Source organism: Puntigrus tetrazona, chromosome 2 (genome assembly GCF_018831695.1).
Source record: "Puntigrus tetrazona isolate hp1 chromosome 2, ASM1883169v1, whole genome shotgun sequence".
Classification (NCBI taxonomy): Eukaryota; Metazoa; Chordata; class Actinopteri; order Cypriniformes; family Cyprinidae; genus Puntigrus; species Puntigrus tetrazona.
This window is the reverse complement of record NC_056700.1, coordinates 17,229,875-17,251,242: the sequence shown is the minus strand read 5'-3', so window position 1 is coordinate 17,251,242 and position 21,368 is coordinate 17,229,875. Positions and strand designations below refer to the sequence as shown.

Below are 21,368 nucleotides of genomic sequence, written 5' to 3'. Positions count from 1 at the left end.
ATTTCAGAAGTGACATTTAACGCCAGAACGGACAGCAGTCGCAGAACTAGTAGAGCCTAAATTCTCTTAGTTTCACTTAAACAGATATAAAAGAGCAGCAGTTTTAGTCAGAATTATTTGTTACGTTATCACACGAATGATTGAACTGTCCTGTGCAAAAGCAATAGAAAAGCACATACAGACCTCATTTACCTGTGCTTGAGGTGAGATGTGGGCCATGATGTCATTTTTGAATTAATTATGCAGTAAACCCCACCTTCTGGACTAATTAACTATATAGTGACTTAACTATATAGGTTGACAAAGGTCATTCAAAGATTTTAAACAAATACATATGCACTCTTCAATTTATTTTAAATAATAATTCACAAATTGATGCATCCAAATTATTTTACATTGGAATTAGAACTTAAGAACAGTTTAAAAATCTTTATAGAAAGTTATAGAATTTAGATCTCAAACAGTAGCTTAACAGAAGCACACAATGGTCCCTCACTGTATTCAGAGTCATACCACTAGATGGCGCTCTACTCATCTTATTGACCTATTAGCATAGACCGTATAAACGAATTAGTTGACAGTAGATTAACAAGATCTGTAACCAAGCAAGTTAAAACGTTTACTCTTTCCTGACTTTGTTTAGAAATGTTTAAGTGTAGTTATGAGGTTTGTTTTGAGTCTGAGGGTGCCCAATTCTGGTCCTGGCGATCGACTTAACTGCATAGTTCAGGTCTAACTCTAATCAAGTACACCCAAAGCAACTAATCGAGGTCTTCAGGATCGCATAAAATTAAAAGAATGGTTTTTAATTAGAGTTAGATCTGAATTATGCAGGACGGTCGATCGCCAGGACCTGAATTGGCAGCCCCGGTCTAAATGATAATAAAATGACAATAAAATGATTCATATATATATATATATATATATATATATATATATATATATATATATATATATATATATATATATATATATATATATATATAATGTGTGTGTATGTAATACAAGTTTATGTATTGCATAATCAGTATTGATACTACAAACTTTTCATTTTTAATCACAGAATAATGTATTTTATATTTTATGTACTGTAACTAATTCTGTCAATTACCACTGTATCATTTTTTTTTACCTGGAGAAGACTTGGAAAAACGCATCCCTAGAATAGCGAATACATTTGGAAAGGCATGGAAAACTAATAATGCGTTGTAAGGAGCCACAAAAGGGATTAGCACTTGCTAGCAGTTGAACTATAGTACATAAAATTTCCCTTACCACATAAACAGAGAGGTAAGGAAAGATGACCCGATGGGACGATGGCGAATGATTCACAGATCTTGAGGACCACCAACAAACATCAAATCTTGTGAAATGTGTGTAAAAAGTGTAAAGTAAAAAACAGCACATTAATAAGTGATTTCAATGTGTCGTGTATTAATAACAGCTCCTTGATGCCCGTAATTTATATAGTAATTAGCCAACAATATAATTGTTAGAGAAAGCACTGGAATGTTTTTTCTCGTATATACCATATTAATTTCTTTAACCAGAGCTGCAATTCTCATGCCACACATTTTGTCACACAGAAAAATGTCCCTGCCAAATTCAGTAAATTTTCTGCTTTGTTAAATCTTGCAAAACAACATTTTTTACCTCTGAGTAGCAGATAGAATTTTAGGGGCTGAAAAAATGAGTATCTCTCTGTATCTTAATGATGGCACTTTTTTTTTTCAAGTGATGCATTCATGTCATCTGGTGTTAAATTGCTTGGGCTGCCTTTACTTTCTACAACAGTAGTTTACTTTCCAATAGCTAGCCAAGTGCAAGAATAGCCTAAAACAATGTGGTTAACATTATGCTGATTGAATAGGTAAGTTCTTGGCTGATTAACTGTACCTTTTTTCCTACAAATAACTGGTGATGATTATACAAAGCAGACTCTTATGTCTGACATAAAACATTTTTTTGGTTGTGTGCGTAAGAAACGAATGACAAATGGCAGCATTTAAAAATTGTAATGTTTATTCAAAGCCTGATCAATGCTAAATAACAAGGAACAACTTCGATCCATTGCAGAGAAGATAGCTGTAATTTGCACAGCTTCATACAATTGTTAACTTTAATCTGCACATTCTCATGCCACAGACCGAAACATGAGAAATTATTAGACCACAACACATCTCAGTTGTTCATTACGGCAGCCCTATCAAGGCATTATGCTGCACAGCTCCGGTCTCTGGTCGGTCTCAGTGAAACCATCAGAACTGATGCCATGGGATTTAATGATGTCTAACAGCTCAGAGATGGTCTCTTTAGGAAGAGAGCGGGTCCTGCTCATGATCCAGGAATACTCGGCATGAAAGACACCGGCGAAATCAGAGCAAGAGTAAACCAGGGTGTAGTTGTCGTAATCAGTAGCCAGCACCCAGTAGGGGGCAGGAGGAGCATCTGAAAGTGGACACGTCACGAATAACTCAAATCAAAAATTAATTAAAAGCCAATATATGTGCTTAGGCTTACCTTCAAAGAAGCTGACTTCAAGTTTGGCAGGCTCAGACGCATCAACAATCTTGGCAGTTCCCTCAATGAAGCTGATAGTGCCATTAGCACTGTGAAGGTGTTAAGCAATTTTTAATCAGTATTTTTATTTAGAATATTCTGAATATTAACACCTGTACTTTTATTTTATTTACATTGTAGTGACTATTTCTTCATACTTACAGAAGCTCATCATTTCGAACCAGGACAATGCCGTCGCTGAGGGTGTAAGTGGCCTGGCAACACTCTCCCAGCTGGAACGGGGATGGGATCTTCACGATCTCATGCCATCTGCCCATGTACTATGAAAAACAAGATGATGTGAAATTAGAGAGCAGGAACTGAGCATTTATAGCTGAAAAATCGAAGGAAATGCAAATCGCTATTTTTGTTACAAATGTGTTCTTTTTCAGAATTGTTCTTCTCTTCCTCTTACAGTAAGTAGCTTTATTATGCCAAGATGATCTTAATATGTTCTTATTAAATTTTTTTTTAGAAAAGCATACCCTAGTAGGATCAAAGTTTTGCTGAACAGGAGGCTGAGGACATTTTCCAGAGCTGATGGACTGAGCGCTGACCGCCAGCACAGACAGCAGAGTCAGAGACAGAACCTGAAGAGCCTGCATTCTCTGTTTAAACCTGAAAGAGAGTCACGTAGTGAGAAGAAGAAATTTAGCTTTAAGAGTTGGACAGTTGATGAGAGCGTCTTACCTGTTTGGTCTCGAGTGTGAAGCTTGTGTTCAAGGTAAAGAGCAGCGCCAGAGTTCAGTATTTATAGAGCTTTACAACTGTTTGTTATATCATTAACCCCGCCCCCTCAACTAAAATAAGCTCATTAGAACAGGTTTGGGGAACCTGGGCATCTGCTCAAACAGATGTTGAAGGTTAAACAAACACACCTTGACTTCAATATTATAGAAGAATGTGGGTGAGTGATGAACGGGTCACCGCAGCTTTCTACATCTTTAAAAAAGGTAGGCTGTAAAAACACTCAAAAGGTTTCTCAGCGGATATATGTGCATTATATGACCTATTTTATAAGATTGCACAATTTTACATACGGAAAAAAAATTGCCACAAATTCGGACACACAAAAAAGTGAATGTGACTGTGAATCTGAGTTTCATATTTGTAACCTTCGCAACATTTTAGACATGTTAAATGTTAACATTTTAGTTTAGTTAAAGACAGTTAAAATACTAATATCATGTGTAGTAATTTCACATTTATGACAGAATTTTCCAGCACCAACCCAGATTCAGTGTTCACATTTCTGGCTACCTGATTTCTTTAGAATCTGTAATAAAATCTTTTTACTTAAGATGCTCTTGAATCATTGACGGTTTGTTTGACGGGGTGTTTATTTGCAACAATGTGCTTTGCTTTCAAATCTGAGAACTTTATTTTCATTACTCCATGAATTTGCTTCTAAAGGATTTTTAGGTCTTGTCTTATTTGGGGAAGATAGCGTTTTTGATGCCTTTCCGAAGTTACACAAATGTCCACACATGGAGTGAAGTTTTTATACAAGATGTTCGTAAGATGTTACACAATTTTCTTCCATTCATCATTTTGTTTTGCAAGAGGCGTGCAAAGTTCCGTCCTTAGCTGGAGGCCGGGTTGCACGTGAATCCGTCAGCGTCTTATCACAGCAGTGTTGTTTAACTTATCATAAGCACCTGCTACCTTCAAAACACTTATGTAAAGACACCGATCCGCTGCAAAACACACGTGGCAGCTTTTAATTGTTACATAAATTTTTTTTTTCTCTGGCCTCAATATCAACAATACCACATATCAATAATATCCACAGAGGGACAATAGAAAATTCTTAGTTTAAGCAATGCTCGAGCCAAACATGTCATAGATTCGAAAAGAAAAGTCAATTTTTTTTTTCAATTCAAAATAAATGAATATGTCATGAGCATCGTCCTCTATATAATCTGTCAGAATCACCATTACAGACATAAAGCATGCTGCCCATATTTAGCACAGCTTTATTTTCACAGAACACAATTTACTGCACTAACTTAGCAACTTAGTCCAAAATAAGTTGAACCTGAACAACACAAATGATAAAGACAAAAAACTTGAACTTTCCATTTAGATAAGACTACTCATCCATAATGGAACACTCTCTCTCATGACTTCAATTTGCTTAATCACTTACTTCATGTTGGGAATAAACTCTATCCGCAGTCACATGATCCCAGAGGATAATGATTCAAATAAATTGTCTGAGCGCTACAGTCCGTCTCATATTCAGCGCGGCTTTAAGAGGTAAGGGTTTGTTTAATTTGTCAAACTGTTGTCTATAAAATTGTTATTGCACAGTAAACAAATGTTTTCTTGATTACAGAATGGACATATAGGCCTGTAATGTAGCCTACCAAATGGTTACTATTTCAAATAAATGCTGTTCAACATTATATTAATCGAATAATCCTGGAAAAAAATATCAGATTGCACAAAAAATATTCTGTAGCTGTTAACATTGATAATCGAAATGTTTCTTAAGCACCAAATTAGCAGGTTACAGTGTCGTTGTTTTATGACAGGGATAAATTTAAACTGTTATTTTTATCTTGTAACTAGTAATATTTCACAATATCACTGTTTTTACTGTTATTTGGATCAAATAAATGCAGACTTGGTGAACATAAAAGACAAAACAAGTTTTACTGAACCCAGAATTTGAACGGTAGCGAATGGGCATCTTAGAATGTTTTCTGTGTAACCTTTAGTTGTCAAAATGTAATATTTACCATTAAGTTTTACATTTTCTTCTGGCAAAGGGCAAAACAAGTAAAATGAAGACCTTACTGGTTGTTTTGGCCCTCTTTCTGCCCATCATAAATGCCCAGGTGCCTCACTGGGGGCCGTGTCCAGAGCCTGCTACTCAACCTGCCTTCAACCTAAAGAAGGTAATACTCTGCCTTCGCTTAACCGGTCTTCCACTCTGCTCTTAAATATCCTCATTGTTCTTGTCTGTATCCTAATGTAGTTTATGGGCAGGTGGTTTGAGATTGCTAAACTTCCAGCACAGTTTGAGCGAGGCAGATGCATTGAGACTAATTTCACTCTCAAGTTGGACGGAACGGCTCATGTAGTGAGCTCTGAAATTCTGTGGGTAGCAATCATTTTTTTTACATTTCTTTAATAATTACTTATGCTTTTACAAATAAATTGTCATGGTTAAACCATAAACTTTTCTTTTATTTGAATTAGAAAAGGAGAGTTAAAAACAATCGATGGAACAGCTGTGGTGGAAGATAAAAGAAATCCGGCAAAGCTTGGAATCAGTTTCTCTTACGGTACAAATCTGATTTCATTTTTCTCAAATGTTGTTGCCATAAGTAATAACATTTCTAATTCAGAATTAATAGGAAACAACATGTATGCCTTAATTGAATTTTTGTTTTGCATCTCTAATTGAATTGCCAGTCCTGCCCTACACGCCATACTGGATTTTGTCCACTGACTACGAGAATTCAGCTCTGGTGTATTCCTGCACTGACGTCTTGAGACTGTTCCACGTAGACTTCGCTTGGATTCTGGGCCGCACCCGATCCCTGCCTGCTGCCACCATCGACCACGGAAAAGAGGTTTTTACCAACAACAACATCGATGTGAGCCGGATGATCTTAAGCAGACAGCAGGGCTGTGACAAAGACCTTTAAATGACTGGAAAATCCTTTCTCCAGTGTTGAGACGTTTTGTGTTGGAGTAAATGCGGACTACAGAAGTGTTACGCTAGTCCTAAAAAAAATGCTTGCTATTTTTAAACATCCTTATTTAAGTTGGACTTATGTTATTTTTCAGGTATGCAAACTGCATCTACTTTGGGTTATTGTACAGAATTGAAAGCGCACGTTTCCAATTGATCAAAAATAAATTACAGCACTAACCAAAACCATGTGAACTTGGCTCAATTCTCAGGAACTGTTGCACCTCCTTGTGGTCATAGAGAGAAAGAAAACTACTGCAAGTACTTTCAATTCATATTTACTCCTTAATAAGGAGGTTTGGAACGATATTGATGATATCTGTCATGTTAGATATGTGTTATTTCAGTAGTTTTTAGTTAATATCAATATAGTTTGTTTTTAGTTTTAGTTATTGTAGCATTTTAAATAAAAATGATAAAAACTGCATGGGCAACTAGCTGGAATAACAATTTTTAAAAAGTATATTTATAAAATATATATCTTTTACATTATTTCATTAAACACAAACCTTGCATGCACAAGAAAAAAAAAAAGGGGAAACGCTTTGTTTTCCAGAATTTTATTTCAATATTTAAGAGTTTTACAGGAAACTCATTTTGCAATAATCAACAGGGTCACAGATGTATACTCAGTTATTAAGACCCTAACAAGCATACATACTGTATAGACCTCAGATATAATAACAGAAAGCAGAGTCACAGAAGATTAGTCACATAAGGTATTTTATTTCTAGTATTTTCTGATCTTGAGTTTTTCATTATTTTATCTTATCTTATAAAGGAAAGTATGTGTGAGAGAAAAGCATGTGTTTTCATCCATGTTTATTTAATGCACGTTCAACGGAACTGCAGTGGGCTGACGCGCAGGCCGATCACATCTTTACCGATCTCTGTTACCTAGGAAACAGAAGAGAAACAGCCAATGAAATCGATCTTTCACTTTACAGCACTGTATGAGAAGACAGCACAAGAGGAAAAGCTGAGCTACTTTGTCACATTAACAAAATTAGACTTTCTGTCTTCAATAAACCAATGCTAATTAAACATGGACATTACAAGGGCTTACAACTAACCTGTGTGACCCTGCAGACCTCTCCTTTGTATTTGGGGCAATAGCAGGCTCCAGACAGGGGACATTTCTCTACTGGCCTCCCACGGTACAGGGGAGTGAAAGAGGCTGCGCAGATGTCAAAGGGATTGTGGGGGTCGTAGTTTAGTTGGTGAGCATCTGTCAGGCTCTTCTCACATGCTGCAAGAATCTTTCGCGTCTGAAAAAGTACAGATGGGAACAATAGGTTCTTAATGAAAATGTAGACATAAGGAGAAAGGAAAAAATAAATAAAATAGGGCCCAGGACCTATTAGTGGGCCTCCAGATACTTCCAAGGGGGGTTTAAGATGGCTTAAAATTTGCATAATTTTTTATGTCATTGTTTAAAAGTACAAAAATGAGCTTTAAACATAAAAAAAATGTTAAAATTAAGTAGTTTTATTTTAATTACATTATATTATATTCTCAAAAAAAAGGAAAAGATAAACTGTGACAACAATTCCAACAATTATGTTTACCTGTTGTGCCACTTCTGGTTTGGGCCCCAGCTCTAGCAGACGGCGAGCAAAACCTGCTGCTGTTTTGAAGTTACGCAGTTTGAAGAAAAGATTGAGCGCTGTTCTCAACACCAACACCATGTGAACAGGTTGCAGACTGCAATGTGTGAAATATGCTGCCATCTGAAACATATGCAAATTAATATTAATGTAGATAAAGACAAGATTCAGTGCATATACTGAAATGTCAACTTTCCTTAAAAACAAAAACAAAACAAATACAAATTTGAAAATGCAAGTACCTCACAAAGTCTCTTTTGTTGATCGAGAGTGTCTTTGGGAAGTTTCTTCCTCTCAGTCTCCATGGTGAGACCAATAATGTACTCTTTACAAATAGTGATAAGCTGTTGAGCCTGAGTGAAAGTAAAGAGAATGTTTAGTACTTAACCACTATATAAAATAATCTACTGATCATCCTGAATGAAAACACACCTCTGCAATCTCTTGTTTGTTGTCAACCACAAGCAGTGGTACGGAGAGAAGAATAGCTCTGAAACGATCAACAGCTTCTTCAAAGCGCCCTGCTGTGGTCAGCTGATAGCACTGCTGTAGGCGTGAAATAAGATCAGAGAGACGCAGGCCCACGGCTGGCAGACCCCCTTTAGCCCCGCTGTCCTTCCAGTTCCTCTGTGGGTAACTATGCAAGCAGGGCAGAGATGGCAGGCCCAGGTAACAGGTACGGCCACGAGACAGAGTCTGCATGAACAGTTGCTTATAAGATCCAAACTGGACCACACCGACCTGGTCATGCAGCAACTATAGAAAAGGAAACAAAAAACCTTAGAGGGACAGCAAAGAACATCTCATACATTTAAGTAGTTGATTTAGTATTGATTTTCCTTCCTGCCTTAAAACCTTTTAGGAAACCAGTGATATCTTAACTGAAACTTTAAAACAGTCAAATAACATTAAAACTGCAAAAAATTGAGGGTTGTGGGTTGGGCAACAACAAGGCCAAATCACAACTCTCAGCTATCGTTTTGCAAGATCCCTTTACCCTCATAGCAGTCTCAAAGGATCCAGCCAATAAGTGATCCACCACCAGCTGAGAGTTGTTGCACCACATCTGTGTGGGGCTTGTGCCCTTGGTGGATGGCACAAAGAAACCTTCGCCCTCTGCACCACCTCCGCCAACAGAAGGTATGTCCTATTGGTCGAAAGAAACAACAAGAAACAAGATATTAGGTTACTTAGGATTCAGTACAAATCCAGTCACAAACTGTAGTGATTTTTTTTACCAGACTTACCAGTTCTGGTGGGAGGTCCAGGTCTTCCTCAACATCCCAGCCTCCTCCTTCCTCTTTCCCAATAGCTCCCTCATCTCCCAATCCCTCTTGAGCATCCATGAATCCATCTGGATTATGAAAATGCATGAGTGATTCAAATTGATTTGGTTTCTGCTCTCAAAGTATATTTAAGATACTAAATACCTTCATCCAAATGAAGTTCTGCATCTTCTCCCCAGCCTTCTGCTCCTGAAGTATCCATGTCCAGATCAGCAACCATCTGGCCAGCACGTCCTATTCAAACCACAAAAATACATTTTATTCTTCAACATGACATCCATCCATCTTCAAAAATCCTGGTTACACAGCATGTTTTTTTTTGTTTTGTGTTTGACCCCATTCCAGCTTTTGTGGCTATTTTCATGGTGAGAAATATTTTAACTTTTTTTTTAATTTTTTTTTTATTCCAAAACTGTATCTGGCTTAACTCGGTTAAAAACCTCTTCAAAATAGTTAAAATAAACAAAAAAAATTTCCTCAATGAGTTAAAACCAGCACAATCTAATAGAACATGCTCAATAGATAAAGGCATTCGGCAGAAAGAACAAGCTGGAGGATCTTCCCCTAGTATTAAAAACTTGTGTCATCTGGAATTACCAATTCTACAGGGGGTATAAACAATCTCACCTTTGGCAGCAATGGCTCCCTCGAAGAAGCCCTTGGAGACTGTGAGCAGAGGCCAGTTGGTGTCCAAGGGGTTGATGGGAGGTGGCGGCTGCAACAGCTGGGCATTGGGGTCCACTTCTGGTACCTGCACATAGATGGAACCCATCGCTCAATCATTTATCTGTTTATCTACTGGTGCATCTGTGTTCGCGATGAGAATATAACAAACCATTTCTTTTTCCAGGTCAAAAGTCTCCTTCAGGGCTTCAGCCTCCTCATCCATCCCATGAGTGGCAGCAGTCAGATAAGCCAGAGACTCTGAGAAAGTATGTGATATACGTGTAATTTTCTTTAAATAAATCTTATTAAATTTCATGTGAACAAAATAAAAGTGACAGCACTTACTTTGTCCACAGTTCTTCAGGATTCGAACACGCTCACTGACATCACCCAGGTAAAGAGCACCCTGATAGTGTCCACTCATGTCCTTTCTTATCTCAGCTGTAACGCAAAACAAAACATTATTCAAACAATCCATAAGAATGAGTTACTTTTTTTTGAATAAAGATAAGACTTTCAAAAAAAATTACAAATTCCTATCAAGCACACTCTTTTCTAATGTAGTGTATTCACTGACCTATCTTCATCATCTTCCTGAGTTTGGCCAGGTTGCCAGTGATAAGGTACAGGAAGGTGAGTTTGTCAAAGTTCTTGGTTCTCTGGTAGCACATCTCCACAACCTGGTGATGGCCCTGCAGAAGTGCAGCTTCGCCGAGACGCTCCCAGCAGCTACGTTCATCCAGGGCTTTTGCAGCCTCTAACGCCACCTGCAGGAACAAACAAATCAACCATAAACACCTGTTCAGGGAGAAGTGTTGAAGACTTGATCCTCCATAAATGTTAGTTCTGCATACCTCAATGTTTCCACACTCCAGAGCCAGGCTGAAACGAGTTTTCTCATCTTTGACGAAGTGCAGAGCAACCTCTGGGTAGCCCTTCTTCTGCAGGTAAGCAATGATGGACTGACCTACCAATTTAGCGTTACGCACCATATGCAGAACCTGAGGGTGTAGGGTAGGGAAAAAGGTCATGTGGCAAAAAAAAAAAATCCCAGTGTATTCACATAACGCAATTCAGAAAAATATGCAGAAGGTATTAATCTCCAGTGTTGAAAATTCACACTAACCTCCTCATACTTGCGATTGACCAGAGCCAGTTTAAAGCGATACTCTGTGGGGTCAATGTTGAGCACTCGTGGTCTGCACTCACGATCCAGGCAGTACACACTGTTACCTCTGACTCTTGTCACATAGATGGGCAGATCCAATGTACGGATTATACCATGATCGCTGTGGAACAAAAAACGATTTATTAAGATGAATCATTAACAAAACATTAGGGACTTCTTGCATGTGATGCTCAGTGCAGTACCCTGAGGTGAGAGCATATTTGATGTGGTTGGAAGTGGTGTAGATGAAGACTTCATTCTCAGCCCAGGCTCCACTCTTTACTCTAATGTTCTCATGGATGTTACACAGGCTCTCTAACTTCTTGTTGCAGATCATGATGGCTGAAAAGGCCAAAGCACAGGGTCATTTGCGTGTGAAAATAATATAAACACTAGAATAACCTTTAAGAGCAGAGTTTTGTTATTGCAAATTCATTATATTAAAGCATACACATCCATTAGGGAGTTTTCAGTACCGTGTTTGGCTAGCAGTGCCACATGGTTGGCATCAGAGCTCCACACCACATATTTGACTTTAGCGATTTTGACTGTAGCGAGGGAGCGCTTCTGCTGCACGTCAAACAGTGTGACCCCTTCAGCATCACGCAGCAGCAGAGATCCAGTTCCAGCATAGAAAATCTCCTCACAGCTCGGTACCTGGACCTTCTTCACAATCTCATTCTTCAGGTTCTTTATCAGGAGCTGTGGTGAATAAGAGTGAGGATAAACATCAAGGTTTGTTTGAGTACATGTGTATACATGGCTGTAACACCTTTTTTCAACACTAAAGAGTGCTGCAGGTATGACATATTTAAGTATACCAAAACCCAAAAACAATTTAGCATTTCCGCTTCTATCGTCTTGTATTCAGTGGAATTTGTGGTTGAAAAAATTAGCTACTGTTAACCTCAGACCTTAAGATATGTCCATGTATAACTCTGGCATGAAATACACCAGTGATGATCTTTTTAACGTTTTTATGTGGTTAAAGAAAGTAGTGGCTAACAGGGGGCTACACTGGACTACAGAAATTGTTGCAAGTATTAAACACCCAAATTAGGCTTTAAATTGCATAAAAGCAGTGTTCATATGTGTTCATTATGAACAAAAAAGTAATAATTTATTGGCCAAATTTTCTGCAATAATCAAAGGAGAGGTGAAATCCTATTGGGTAGCCGTCAAGGAAATCAGTGTGATGCCAACTTTCAGGTTGCAGTACTATTCCCTGCAGTACTATTTTCTATCAAACATATGTTGCTTTTTCCACTTACTGAGTGCATGCGGTCGAGTACAGCAAACCGGTTCCTGGCCACCCAAACCGCGGTCAGACCAGAAGAGCGCTTACCTTCAGGAGCTAAAAACATGTGGAGAAATCGAACAATTACATTTTGTGCATTACATTAAGGACTTTTTAAAGAGGGGGAAAAAATTAAATGTTACCATCAGGATTCTGAGAGTCACTTTCTCTGGGAATGGAGTACAGATCATATGTGCTGTTTTCCAGATTAGTAGCTCTCTGAATAAGAAAGAGGAAGAAATTAAATACACAAATGAACCCTGATTTGCCTGAGCACACTGAAAGAGTCTACAGTACTTACAGTGCACAACAGGACAGCGTTTTCTGCAGGATTGTAGGACATGCTGAACACTGGGAATTTGGAGCCACTGTCAATATAAAAATAAATAGTTAAAACTTTTTGTACATGCACATTTAGTGTTTTTAGACATAGAAAAGACTAAAAATGCACACACCTGCGCAGCTGCATTACAGCTGTGTCCTTACTGCTGTTGAAATCAAGCTGACGCAGGAAGCGATCTTTTACGTAGTACAGCATATTACCATACACAGCATAAGCTGGACGCTCCCTTTCCAGTTTGAACACCAACATCCCACTGTCATGGCCTGGAAAGGTCAGAATTACACTTTAATGCATCTCATTACATCACCAAAACCATCCGTTTAACTAATTATTACTAGTAACCTACCAGCAGCGAACAGATTGAGGTTGGGGTGAGCCCCCAGCACCCAGAACCGGTCGTGATCTCTGCGAAAGGTCTGGACGCCTGTCCTCTTGGACATGTCCCACACACGGATGCTCTTGTCCTCAGAGTTGGACAGGATGAGCTCCTGACGAGGGTGGAACACTGCACAGGACACATTGTTGTAGTGCCCTCGACAGGTGTCCAACTCCCATGCTTTAGACTCTAGAGGAAGCAATAATTTTAAATGAGTTTTGAGTGTTTAGATAAAAGTCCATGAAAACAATTGGCTGTATAGGTAGTAGACAGCAAAGTTAATTCACTACGTTTTGAAACTAGGTTTTTTCCCCCAAAATCAGAACAGTAACAGAGTCATTTTCCATGAGAACTCATACCGTTCATCCTCCAGATCTTGACCTGCCGATCATCTGCTCCTGACACAATGAGAGGCATGCTGGGATGGAAGGCTGCCCAGTTTACGCCTCGATCATGACCCTGAGAACAGAGCAAGACAAAACAAACATTCATTCAAACCAACAGCAAACTTCATTCATTCATTCAACCCCAACCACACTTTACAATACAAAGTTCAGATCCAGTTTTTTTACACCATTACAACCACATCCTTACCTCCAGAACGTGCTTCACTACTGCATCAGAGGCCCCAAACAGGTCGACACCAGAGATGCCACGCACCTCCGTGTCCACAGCACCCGGTGACAAATTCTTCTTCCTTAGACCTGGAAGCAACATTTACAGTCCAACACACACAGGGGACCATTTACAAATTACACAGGAACACCCACATACCAGGGGGGGAAGAGAGAGGGACAACATTAAAATCAAACTCAAAAACACTTCTAATATCTGACAGTAAACACTCAAACATTTTGTTGGGCCTCTAAACATTCGCGGGTGTTTGAGAACAAAAACACAACAAACATCCTCCATTAGGTCTAAACCTGAGTTAAGGAAGCAAACTTAACCACCAGATTAAAAACAGAAACAACAATCAAAACACAACAAAGTTAAACTATGATCACAGAGAGATCAAATTAATTTAAGATTGGATAAGATGCACGTAAATCAATGACAGAGAGCTAATCGGCTTAACTCAGGTCAGGACACAGAGGAAAACAGAGGAGAACAGAATGTGTGTCTAAGATCTCAGCAGTCCAGATATCTGCTAAATGAATAAAAGTCCAACAAAAACTGCACTAGAAACCAATGTACAGATGTGGATGTTTCCAGAGGGGCAAAGGAGCTGTACAGGAAGTGAGCAGGGATGGAACTGAATGGAGGATTGATGGGGTGGAGCGTGTCAAAATGTTCTCTGGAGGGGCACTGAATATTAAAAGGGTGAGAAGGACTCCAGTTAGGTCATGCATTTGTTATTACATTCAAGTGGTGTTAAGAGTCATTTAGTGATTAAATGACAATCTATGTTCATGTTACTGATTGAAAAGTTGCATTCAGATAGATGGATCAACTATTTAATTATTAATATTATCTATGGATGACAAATGCCATCATGCAGGATATGAGAAACAAGTTAAAATGTTTGAATACTTCTGTGAAATGCATAGGGATTAGAAATCTCAGTTGTTCTTGAGCCTGAAACTTCCAAAAGATGTTAACTTTTTTTTTTTTTTACTAAATTTAGTTGCAAAAAGATTGCTTACATTATCTCATACAGTTACATATAAACGGCATATTATCCATGCATTATTATAATCATTCCATATTTCTATGTAAAGGGGAGAAAGGTAGAGAGAAACTATCTATTCAGTGTAAGCTTTAATGAAGCAGTTATTTGTTGTCAGCCAGTGCAAACAGCAGCAGTTTAAAAGATTAATGAGCAAGAAAGAAGTTCAACAATGAAAGCAAAAACAGACATTGACAATTTCATTAAAACATGCAGAACCTTAAAAATGCCTCTACCATTCAGCATTTCTTAAATAAGACGTTTTTAGCAGGTGACAATATGGTACGTCCTTATTTTGAAGTGCTTCATTACTTTCTGCTTCATTTAAACATCACCTTTAAGTGATGTGAACATCTCAACATCTCTAATTAATCTTCCCAAAAATAACAAAAATGTGTAATTAATGATTAGACGAGTACTTGATGTTTACAGCATGAGTGTAAGAGGCATTTTTGCTTTGAGCCCACAGAGTTTTGTTCTGTACACACTGCAGAGAGAGGAAATGAGGAAGAGAACGCCATTAGGCAGCCTCTAACTTCCTCAATCCTCTCTCTCCATTCCCACCTCCCCAGTCTTCCCAAAACTACTCAATCCAGTCCAAAGCCTCCTCACCGGAAATATCCCACACGCGCACAGTCTGATCCAAGCTAGCTGACACCACCAGGTCCTCGGATGGATGGAACTGAGCGCACATCACATAGTGATTATGCCCCGTCAGCACACTACAGAGAAAAAGAAACGGCACAGAGAACATACATAACTCAGAAAATGCTTTGACAATTGTTTTTTAAATAATTATACAAAAATTAAAAAAAAGTTTTTTTAACTAAGTTTTGTTTTATTTGCAAATGTTAAATCATCGATATTGGTTTTAAAATAAGCTTCAACAAGCTAATAAAAAAAATAATTGAATAAATATGTATATATACACACTACTTATATATCCAGCAGTTTATAAGCCATATAAAAACTCACCAGACACATGTTCTGGATTGCCAATTCCAAATGCGAATGGTTTGATCATCTGAGGCACTCAGGATCCAGGGATACTCCTGAAAATGAGATCTATAAGTTAGTTTCACTGATTAAACAAATATTAATCAAAAGAATTATGAAGCCATCACAAAATTGACAGGGCTCACGTGATGAAAGAACGTGGTACGAATGTAGTCAAGATGTCCAAGAAGAGTAAACAGACACCGACGCAGTTTGTAGTTCCACACCTTAAAATCACATCGAATAAATATCAGCAAATTAAAATGCTTAAAACTATTTATAACAATTAGTTGATGCATTAGCATAAATTCTGAACAAATACATCAGTTCCTGTATTCAGTAACCTTTGATACATTTTTTGATTAGAATAAAACTGTTCATTATAAATGTATGTTACCTCAGGCTCATCAACAACGTTTACGAATAAAAAAAATGTATTAGCTACAATTAAAATCATTAAGATGAATATATGATTTAAAAGCATTTCGGTAGATCTTGTTAAATAGCATTAACTTCAAAATTCCACATGAAGCTCTACAGCAGCATCAGCCAGGTGACTAATTTATTAAACATCAGTATTGAAAATTAAGCAAGCAAACCTTGATCTTGTAGTCATCTCCCCCTGACACAAACAGCGGCTGCTGCTTATGGAAGTCAATACCCCTGACTGGACCTAAATGAGTTCACAGTATTATGAGGGCTCAGAAGAAAATGACAAGAGACTCAAACCGTCGGTGAGCTGTTTCATACCGTCGTGCTCATCAAACTTGTCGATGAGGGTGCACATGCGATAGTCCCACAGCTGGATGACACCGTTGTGCAAACTAGCCAGAATCCAAGGCCGTTTCGGGTGGAAACTCAGCCCTACGGAAAAAAGAAACATATTACAATCAGTTAAGGTATTCATTAATATGAAGACAGTCAATACGATGTTGAACATAATGATGATATTGATCTTAAACTGAATATTCTTATCGTTAAAATGCTATTGATAATAACAATCTGTTTAGGTTAATGTCATTATCGTTTTCTAAATGGTACAAACTTCGGGGTAGAGAATATTTACTGCAACGTCTGGATGGCTAACAAATAATAGCTTCGTGCTAACGCCGAATGACACACAGTATACAATAACTAAATGCTTACTAAAAAGATAGCACATAGTATTACATCCTAACAAACGTTAAGAAAAGGTCAAAACCAGACAAGCGATTTACATAAAAGCGGCCATAATGGTAATTATACAGAATTCACCCGAAGCTAGCCAGAACAGAGCTTACCTTTTACTCGGGCCGACTTTGTCTCAAATTTGGTCAACATTTTTACTGACAATAATAACCGAACAGGAATGCGTAACGTATGAGGATGTAGCTCAGTTTATGTGAACGTAAATCCTAAAACCATCCCCACTTAGGAAGGGATTTTGCGTGTATGATTCTGCAGCTCCGCTTCCGTAGCTGACACGTCTACTCGATCCACTTCACACCCGGGTCCTGTTTCCGTGCGCCGACAAATAAAGTTTGACGATTCAAATGCCAACATCGCAAAGTCCACGTCATAGAGCCTTCGTCATCCGCAAACGATAAAATAACCACTGATCGATATATGACTACATATACGTGTTGTGAACGCATTTTTATTAGTCTTCATTTAGATGGCATTTTCAGATAAGTGGAAATAATAATAGAAATAATAGTTTGACACTGTTTCTTGTTATTTTAGTCATTTATTATACCATTATTGTCTATAGATACAGCATTGCAACATAACATTTATTATTTGTCTTGTGATCTCCACGTAAATCCGAAGAAAATCTTTTTACACAATAAAAGTAATAATACATTTGCATGTTTACTTGTAATTAAAAGTAATACGCTGAATTAAAACAAATAAAATACATAAAAATTCTACAAACGTCTATTGTTCTATATGTCGCTTAACGTTCAAATTAAATACTCAAAACATTTGTACAATGGTTTTAAAAACAAGGTTATATAATATTTAAAAATCATAATTATCAAACAATATATCAAACTATTTTGTCTTGAGTTGAGCTTAATTTGATATGTTACAGGAATTAAATTGGTGAAGTGAAGAATATAACACATTTTAAGTTTAGAACATTTATTTCGATTTTTGAGAATTGCAGTTCTTCCATACAGGGTGGTATGTATGACAAGACCAATGAACTGTACATTTAAGGGAACAAAGAATATCTGATTTAAGTGCTTGGGTGTGAGCAACCCCTGAGTGTTGTAACCGTTTTCGTATTTTTGTCCAGCTCATCTGCACGGTCTGCAAGTGTCAAGAAAGCAAACTGATAACCAACTCCCCATTGGATCCTGTGAAAGGATCTCATTTCCATGCAGTCAAAACCACATAAACATCCCCTCAAAAGCAATGGCTGCAAACTTTAACCTACTTTTGAGGTATCCTGGGATTTAATAAGTTCTTTTAATGTTAATGCAGAATATTAATTTAAATATTCTTTCAATATTCAAGGCAAATTAGGACTATTGTGAAAATAACATTACAAAGAGGCACCACCATAGGAATGATGGGAATTATTTTAATTTACACGGCGACCCTCCAAACCGCTCTATATGCAGATAGATATAGTAACCATTAGAAGACACAGGGAGAGAATTATTGTACTTCATTACAAATGCAGTCTATGGGTCAAAGAATCATATTACGGATATATTGTCAGCCTGCATCTTAAGTGTCAGCAGGTTTTGAAAATCCTGCATCTGAGAAAGCGTTTTGGTCATAGGTAAGTTGTCAAATCACAAAAATAGTATACATTATATATCGTGAGAATAAATGGACATTATGCTGTGTATTAAAATAATGTAATCAATCTGTTGGAAACTATTTGTTGACCTTGACTATTCTTCTGAGATTAAAAAATAAAATGAAACCAATCAACCTGTAAATACCCGTCTCATCTCAAAACACAGTCCACTGCAATACCTGTCAAATGTGCTTTGAAGTAAACGCGTAAAACCTTTACAAAATTCTGAACACTTAGATTTTTACTAAGCTGTCAACACACCGAGATGTCAAGCTTCACCCAAAATGCCAAGAGCTGCTCTACAGTGAGGACAGTAAATGGTTTAGGGATGAATATGAAATGAACCTCTGTGGACAAGAACTACGAAGTAAAATAATGTAGTGAACGTTCACAGTTTCAGTGCAGACACAAAAGCAAACTCCATTAAAAGGGGAGCATGATCAACTGTGTCCAATTCAGGTTCATATAATTAGCTCCAAATTGTATTGTTTTCAAACGTACATTGATTTGACCTCATTGAGATCACATGATTGAGCACTGCTCTGGTCCTGGGACCCCTTGCGCTCCAGGAAGGTGCAGAGATTCTGGGTCAAAATTCAAGCCAGGAGGCTAAAAAAAAAAAAACCAAGAGATTGATTAATGATGTAAATATAACAGATTTTATTTATGAAAGAAAGTAAAAAAACTCACTGCCTCTCCAGCAAGTTCTTTTGGAGGTTGACCCAAGTCTTGCAGCTAAAGGGTAAGACATTATTTCCATGAACAAAAACTTTTTATTGACCTGTTATTGAAATGTTATATTAAAGCAATATTATTATGTGTTTTATGTAGTTGAATTTTTTTAAATACTTTAATTTATTATATTTATATATATATATATATATATATATATATATATATATATATATATATATATATATATATATATATATATATAAACAGCACATCGATAAGCAGAAAGAAATAAGTGCATTTATTTTAAAAAAGGATGCATTCTACCTTCTGCATGAGTTCCAGAATGTTTTCAAACGTGTTGTCTTTGTCTCCATCTTTCTCAAATTGGCTGCATATTTCTCCCATTAGTTTGTACTGTTGCTCATACCGCATGAACTGGTCTGTGGGAAGGGATTGCTTGTTGCTCTCCAGCCATTCAGGGTACTAAATGCAAATTGCATTATATTAGTACATTTTTATCGCTATAATAAATTGAATGTGTTAGGATTTTCTAAAAGCACATTTGTTAATAACAGGTATTTACCAGCTTCACTGGGACAGTCATGCAGATGCAGCAACTCACCTTCTCAGTTATCTCTTTAAGAGAAGGGTACAGAACTTCTTTGGATAAAAGGTTCTGCATGATGGACTGCATAATTGGGAGAATATTGCCATCATCACCTCCCTCCCCATTTTCATTCAATCCCAGGTTCTCCAAGGTCTTTACCAGATCATCTCCAGCCAGTCCTGCATTCTGCATTCAGAGTTAAATTACATATCTTGGGTCTTACGTTACCTTTTTAAATGTTTGGGGTCAGTAGGATTTTTTATTCTTCTAGTCAACAAGAATGCATTAAATTATTAAAATGTAATAGTAAAGATGGACAAGGATGCTTTAAATTAATAACATTTAAGATTAAAAATTTAAGTTGAAACATCAATCTTACGAACCCCATTTTGAATGGCCTTTAAAAACACGATTTAACAATTATATTCCAATTGCATAAATTCCAAAAGGGTTTACCTGGAGGTTGTCTGCATTTTTTGCCAACCCACTAAGAGTCTCCTTAAGACAGGAGGTGAACTCTTGTTGTGAAGCTACATCTGTGCCTAAATTAAAACAGTAGAGTCAAAACAATTGGAAAGTGGGCTAAAAAAAAAACTTACATATCTTCATGCAACATTCATTAAGTGCTCCATTTCAGATTACTCACCTACTTTACCTGCTGCCTCAGACAGCTTATTAAAATGCTGTAGAAGCTCAGGTTCTTCTTGAGCTAACTCAGTCATGGCTTTCTCCCACTCCTCACGCGCTTGATTGGCCATCTCACCATCAAAAAGGGCCTCAAAGAACTTACTGTCCTCCAACAGAGGAGGCTGTGAGGGTGAAAAGAACAGAAAACAAATACATCAAGCAGCAGCAATGATGGAACCAACCCACTACAGAATTAGAAAAATTGGCTAGAAAATTGTAAAAAGATAATAAAGTGTTATTCTTATCATTTTATTGGCTTAATTTGTTTATTACCGTCTCATCGCTAGTCGTTCTTGGACCAGGGGCAGTGGGGGCCTCAGGGGCTGCAGGAGGCACACTAGTCTTGTCAAAATCATCAAGAGCACCTGCAGATGAGGAACCACTAACATTGGAGTTCAATCGGTATATCTGTATCTGTTTTGTTGGTATATCATGGTGTGACTGATTTCATCCAATCATACGGTACGAAAAAGCAAAAGTAGCTAGTGGTCCAAAACAAACATGGCAACATCGATTATAAGCTCCGTTTAAAAATCTGGTTGGACATAACTTGCGAGTTTTACGTGACTGTAAAAACGAGAGAGTGACTAGCTCTAAGTCATTTAGCTGATGCAGATCTGATGTTTTTACGCTACTAAAACTTCAGTGAGACCAGCGTAAGCGCCGGACTAACAGCGTAGCAGCAACTGCACGGTGACAACCGCCTCCGAAACTCCAGTTCAAGAAACATTAACATTATTAGAAAAGATAAAACATCCGCACACTATAACAGTGGATAATTTCATGTTTAAGCCATCTTCAAACCTTACTGTCTAATAATTCGTCCAGTTCGCTGTCTGGAGCCCCCTGATGTTCTGATGCTGACGCCATCTTGCTTCTCAATGACAAAATGCAACTTGTCGCAAAATAATGACGTCCACAATAAACCCCCA

The 21,368-nt window shown here is 37.6% G+C and overlaps 4 protein-coding genes across 4 annotated transcripts; 1 reads left to right on the top strand and 3 right to left on the bottom strand.

Moving 5' to 3' along the window:
- Positions 1-2,000: 2,000 nt before the first annotated feature.
- Positions 2,001-3,308, bottom strand: apoda.2 (apolipoprotein Da, duplicate 2). The gene is made up of 5 exons (XM_043218419.1): positions 3,250-3,308; positions 3,045-3,177; positions 2,722-2,840; positions 2,521-2,609; positions 2,001-2,448 (listed from the first exon to the last, which is right to left on the bottom strand). The coding sequence occupies exons 2-5, from the start codon at positions 3,162-3,164 to the stop codon at positions 2,207-2,209; spliced, it is 570 nt and encodes a 189-aa protein (XP_043074354.1). The 5' UTR covers positions 3,165-3,177; positions 3,250-3,308; the 3' UTR covers positions 2,001-2,206.
- A 1,465-nt stretch (positions 3,309-4,773) lies between these two features.
- Positions 4,774-6,465, top strand: apoda.1 (apolipoprotein Da, duplicate 1). The gene is made up of 5 exons (XM_043219358.1): positions 4,774-4,818; positions 5,334-5,462; positions 5,543-5,664; positions 5,767-5,852; positions 5,983-6,465. Exons 2-5 carry the CDS (start codon positions 5,349-5,351, stop codon positions 6,216-6,218), a joined length of 558 nt encoding a protein of 185 aa, XP_043075293.1. The 5' UTR covers positions 4,774-4,818; positions 5,334-5,348; the 3' UTR covers positions 6,219-6,465.
- A 344-nt stretch (positions 6,466-6,809) lies between these two features.
- Positions 6,810-17,185, bottom strand: copa (COPI coat complex subunit alpha). The gene is made up of 29 exons (XM_043254492.1): positions 16,954-17,185; positions 16,424-16,537; positions 16,273-16,346; positions 15,820-15,900; positions 15,653-15,729; positions 15,290-15,399; positions 13,603-13,712; positions 13,368-13,467; positions 12,979-13,197; positions 12,745-12,895; positions 12,591-12,657; positions 12,433-12,508; positions 12,264-12,346; positions 11,469-11,694; positions 11,196-11,334; positions 10,951-11,113; positions 10,679-10,825; positions 10,402-10,591; positions 10,170-10,265; positions 9,994-10,082; positions 9,786-9,909; positions 9,303-9,392; positions 9,120-9,226; positions 8,870-9,019; positions 8,305-8,628; positions 8,115-8,225; positions 7,834-7,995; positions 7,339-7,533; positions 6,810-7,162 (listed from the first exon to the last, which is right to left on the bottom strand). Exons 1-29 carry the CDS (start codon positions 16,991-16,993, stop codon positions 7,103-7,105), a joined length of 3,675 nt encoding a protein of 1,224 aa, XP_043110427.1. The 5' UTR covers positions 16,994-17,185; the 3' UTR covers positions 6,810-7,102.
- Positions 17,186-17,379: 194 nt separating this feature from the next.
- pex19 (peroxisomal biogenesis factor 19) lies at positions 17,380-21,363 on the bottom strand. Its single transcript, XM_043254494.1, has 8 exons — positions 21,246-21,363; positions 20,710-20,801; positions 20,396-20,558; positions 20,206-20,291; positions 19,765-19,935; positions 19,467-19,625; positions 19,158-19,202; positions 17,380-19,076 (listed from the first exon to the last, which is right to left on the bottom strand). Exons 1-8 carry the CDS (start codon positions 21,304-21,306, stop codon positions 18,990-18,992), a joined length of 864 nt encoding a protein of 287 aa, XP_043110429.1. The 5' UTR covers positions 21,307-21,363; the 3' UTR covers positions 17,380-18,989.
- Positions 21,364-21,368: the final 5 nt, after the last annotated feature.